The 5,076-nt window shown below is 50.1% G+C and overlaps 1 protein-coding gene across 1 annotated transcript; it reads right to left on the bottom strand.

Moving 5' to 3' along the window:
• Window positions 1-833: 833 nt before the first annotated feature.
• Window positions 834-3,547, bottom strand: MAA_10358 (Ribonuclease H-like protein; the record flags this gene model as incomplete). The annotated part of the gene is made up of 2 exons (XM_007828356.1): window positions 834-3,068; window positions 3,122-3,547. The coding sequence occupies 2 exons, from the start codon at window positions 3,545-3,547 to the stop codon at window positions 834-836; spliced, it is 2,661 nt and encodes an 886-aa protein (XP_007826547.1).
• Window positions 3,548-5,076: the final 1,529 nt, after the last annotated feature.

Genomic DNA, 5,076 nt, shown 5'->3' on the forward strand with positions numbered 1-5,076 from the left:
AAGATCAAGAGCCCAAATTTGTTCTTCAGTACGGATATTAAAGCATGGTGGTCATAATGTAAGCATGTTAAAACATATTCTCTGCTCTATACAAGTTTAGGACCTGTCTCTATCAATCAGGCATGGACATCTTACGAATCTATCGTATCGAATGCCCAGTGGTGCTACTCGATTCGACGGCCTGGCGTTCGACTCGAGTGCAGTCATATGTGATTCGCTTCGAATCTGGCGCGTGTCCCATAGATTCGACATCGAATCATACAACAGCCATTCGAGTCGATGCCAAGGCTTCATGAAATTCGACTCGAACTCGAAGCGAATTCGATCGAGCAGTCATTAATGCCTGTCAAAATGGAGGCCACAAACTATCGTGATTCGTGACATGTGATCGGCCAGCAGTACACTGTCAAGGCTCTTTTTACAATAAACTGTCGTGATTCGTGACCTGTGGTCGGCCAGCTGTACACTGTCAAGGCTCTTTTTACAAGCTTCCTGAAGTACATCATGGAGCAGGAAACATGGGATCATGTCTTCACATGGTTTCATGAGTGCGTAAGCCTTGTTGAACGTGATTGAACGTCACGGTGGAACACAGATGAAAAGAGTGCGTTGATTCTGTAAGCTAGAGATGCCGCCAAGGCACGCTATTTATGGAATATGGCAGGCTATAGGGGTCACTGTTGCAAAACCCCCAAAACCGCGACGAGAGTGCCAAATTCGGTTAGCCTGCGCCAGTGCTTGAGTTCAACAAACTTGCCTTGGCCCAGCCCATTACACATCAGTCAACAGATGTTGTGGAGGATAATCAATTCATTGAAAATGGGGACTAAAGATCAGGGGTCGCTCCCGTTCTTCAGTGACGCCAATACACCAACCCATTCATCATCACTTAGATCAAACAAGGGCAGCGAAGGCTTGTAAATCCCAGCCTTGCTCCATGAGCGGATACACTGAGCCATAACCATTCTCTCCCTGGCCAACCTGCCTCTCAACGGTGCCGTCATCAGTCCTGCACTGCTAAACGTCCTCTCACTCTCTGCAGACGATGAGGGGATACTGAGCATATCAACAGCCATAATGGATAACCGAGGGTAGCGGTAGGCGTTGGTTTTCCACCAATCGACCGGTCTGCTCCTGTAGTATTGACTGTTGACGATATCCTCAGCACAGTACCTGGAATATTCGTCATCCATCGCTGTCTCAGCTGTCGTCTGTTTCGCCTTTCTGGTGGTCTTGCCGGGATGGGAGGCGGCGCCAAGTGGATTCTTGCCATATGCCGAGCTGGCGGTGCTCCTTGCAAGCCTGCGCTCGATGTAATCCATTGGGGCTTCATCGCTTGTGTCGAGGGTGATATTTCCAACATTACGCCCCCTATAATCGTTCTCCCAGATCTGCAGGAGCTTCTCTTCGTAATCAGCTCGCCAGCCCTGCGCCTTACGAGTAGGGACTCGAGGCCACAGTTGGTCGAGAAAACGCCACTTCTTTGCAGGGTTAAAGATAACGGCGCCCGCATATGCACCACTCGTCAGAAGAGCATAGTACTTGTGAAGTTTCTTCCACCCCAGTTTAATAAAAACCTTGAACAATCCCCGAGTTCTGTTATCAAGTCCCTCGTAAATGGCAACCTCGACATCAGTCCTCTTCTTGGTCGCCGGGCCCTCCATTTCCTCGTAGATGGTGCCTTCGATGGCAGTTTCGAGATGGTCGAGAAGCATCTCGAAAACAGGTAAATACTCGTCGAAACTGCCACAAGTCGATCTCTCACCGGGGACACCGCTGCCCTGAAGCTGCTTTGTGGCAATTTCAAAAGGCTTTAGAAGCTTGACCAGCATCTCGATAACCTTCCAGTCGTACCCACTTAGCCGATACTGAAGAACCGCTGGCTTGGTGTTCTCACAAGCACCCTCAGATTCCCAGCGGTTCTGAACGTCATTGAAAAATGTATTAAGTGCCGGACGGAGGCGGAGAGCTCTCTCCATCATGCGCTTGTCTGAGTCCCATCGGGTGGCATTGTTAAATACCCAGTGGAGTGTTGATTCCCTGCCGGATTCTTTACGTTGAGACTGCAGAAATTGCTCATACAATTGTGGACTCCCTCGCAGTTGAAGCCCAATATTATGCAGCATTCCCGCCGCGCCACTCCGGCTATACTTCCTGAACGTGGTATCATTAATCTCTTCCGGAGCCGGGTGGGAAGATGTGAAGTCTTCGGTTGGGTTAATAACAGCAACACCGGGCCATGTCTCGTCTTCGTCATCCTTCATCTCTCTATCCAGCACCTCGTCAATAGCTTGATCTACCCGTTCCTCCACATCGTCCTCATCGCCGCCATCAGCTTCGACAATCGCAGCTAAATTGTCCCGCTTGGAACCATAGAGCGTGGCCCGCACGCTGAGGTTGATGGCATGGCAAGCACATCGGATCCGTCGCTCTTCAGAAGAGAAGCCGTACTCAAATGCGAGCTCCTTGATGTATGTATTATTGTTTGCTGCGTTGTCGAGAGTAAAGTACCCAATCTTTTCAGAATCGATTTGCCAGAATGCAAGCGTATCCGCTACTTCGTCAGCAAGACATGCGCCAGTATGTCGTCCGCTAAGGGGTCGAAGCCCAAGGAGGATTCGGTGCTGGGCGAAGTCGCTATCAACAAACTGCGCGTTGATCCCAAGGAATGACACGTAGGATTTCGACGTCCAGCCGTCGAAGGAAAAATGTATTTGAGATCGAGCAGTCTGCAATACCTCGGTCACTGGTCCAATAGCGCCTCTGTACTCAGATTCGAGCATACGAAAAAGTGTCTTCGCAGAGGGGAGATGGGTCTTATCGAGCAATGGGTTGCCGTAAAGGAGGATGCGCTGGAACCGCTCAGTATTCACAATCTCAAACGGTAAGTTGTAATATGTAATCCAGTCGAGAAGCAGAATCCGAAGACCCTTGATGTTGAATTGTCCGCGTAGGTTACTGATGAGAAACTGATCATTCGGATTACTGAAATCGGCATGGAGGAAGCGCGTGATAGTCCGGTTTTGCAATAATGAGTCCCCCGCGCAATGATCAGCTTCCTTGGGAGACTGTTCACGTCAGCGCGTTTCATTGCCGTCACACCGTGGACCATGGTACATACAAAAATGCCGTGGATTGTGCGAAGGTGTTTCTTGATAGAGGCCCCTGTTGAGCAGACGAAGCAGAAATCCGACTTTTTCTTAAAGCCTCGGGCAACGCAATCTGCGCAAATCCACTTCAGCTTATTGCCAGGCCGTGAGATAGAACGGTCCTCAACTCGATACCCGTATTGCTGCCACCATGCCCTCGTGTCTTGGCCGCCGGTATAGCGTTCAAACCCGGGCCATTTTGCCCACTCCTGGCGGCCCCAAAGTGACCAATTGACAGCGATAAAGTCGACGGCAGTACCACGAGGACGCGGTGATGGTGTTGTTGGTAAGGAGACTCCCGAAGATGAGACGGCAGGCGAAGAGGAGTGCTCCTCACATGGCGGCGACTCGTCAAGTTGGCTCAATGGCGAAGGACTGAAAGCAGGCCCCGAGAACATCGTGGTTCAGGTAATTAGTCGTGTAGATCGGCCATAAGGTAAGGATTTTGTCGAACTTTTTGGAAGCCATGTCAGCTGCGCAGGCGATGGGCTTAAAATCAGTCCATCGCCTGACGGGCACGGGAAGGTAACGAGACGCGTTATTCGCGCACATCATGATGCAGTCAACGCAACGTACGCGTGAATTACCAGTGTCGTTGGAGTTGATACATCCTGGACGGTCAACGAGCAGTGGCCGGCGGTCGGTTGATGGGATGGTTGGCGCGTTCAGTTGACGCGGGTGAAGATGACGAGTAAAGAGGCGTTGTACTCCAGTCCCGATCATTGGTACAGGAAGCACCGTTGCCCCAAAGACTGCTGGGGGGGCAGCAAGCCACGCTCCATATAATCCTCGTCTCATTTTGCGGCAACTGCCCCTATTGGGCAGGCGCCAACTTCAGCAGTTTCATCCCCACGTAGACTTTCAATGGACTCTCGAGCCCGTTTGTTATCTAACGCCGGTGAGATGGAAAAGAGACATTTGGGACTCCAAAAACTGTCATCACGGCAATGAGGTAATGGGATGAGGTCACTGACACTTTGGTTTGTAGGTGAGGCTGGTTTGGTTCTTAGTACCAGTGACAAATAATAAGTAAATCATCAGAGATGAAGACAAGACATATGTAGGTAACCTTCAAATCAAAGCAATGCAAGCCGTCATGCCAAAGTGAGTTCAGACAACGACTCCCCGAAGAGAGAATCGGGTAGCTAGGGCAATATAGCACATGTCGTAAATTTTCTTGCAATCGTTTGATACTGCTGTGATTGCTCGGCATGCTTGAAATTGTCGCTACACAGTGAGCCTACCCTATACTGGGCGGGGATGTTAGAGGCTACCGAGGATCCTCACGTCTCATTGTGGTGGCCCTTGTATTTCATAACAACGGATGTATCGATGTGGGGTATAAACAGTATTGCCGCCAATACTAATGCCTGATCTAATCTCGGCCTATTGCTGTAGCTCTCCGAGCTGAGTATATATGCATTGGCAGACAGCTAGACGATTAGTATAGGTTTGGTAAAAAGGAAAGGATATGCTGGTGGGCAAGGCTCCGCAGATAGCCAACGCTGAGCCCAAAGCACAACACAGTTTGGTAGCTACGGAGGAATTCTACATTTTGATACTTGCATTTTACATCGAACTACGTGTACTTACTACCTCAGTGTACAATGACGTCAACGCTCAGTGGCTCCGGAGGACTAACATGGTTCCTGTCGCGCGTCTTTGTGCGGCACCGCGTTTAAATTGGGGTTACGCATCCTATGCACGGAAAAATATACAGACTATGCGTCTCCAGGTCGATCGACTCGATCGAACCAATCGAGAGCTGAGGAGGCACTCGATTCGATGCGAATGGAGTGCACAAGTGGTAGATTCGTTGCGAACCGAATGGGTCCGTGACAGACTCGACATCGTATCGAATGCCAAGCGTTCGATTCGATGTTCGCAAGACTTGGCATCGAATCAATCTATCGACTCGCTTCCCGTT

This window comes from Metarhizium robertsii (assembly GCF_000187425.2).
Source record: "Metarhizium robertsii ARSEF 23 chromosome Unknown MAA_Scf_32, whole genome shotgun sequence".
Lineage (NCBI taxonomy): Eukaryota > Fungi > Ascomycota > Sordariomycetes > Hypocreales > Clavicipitaceae > Metarhizium > Metarhizium robertsii.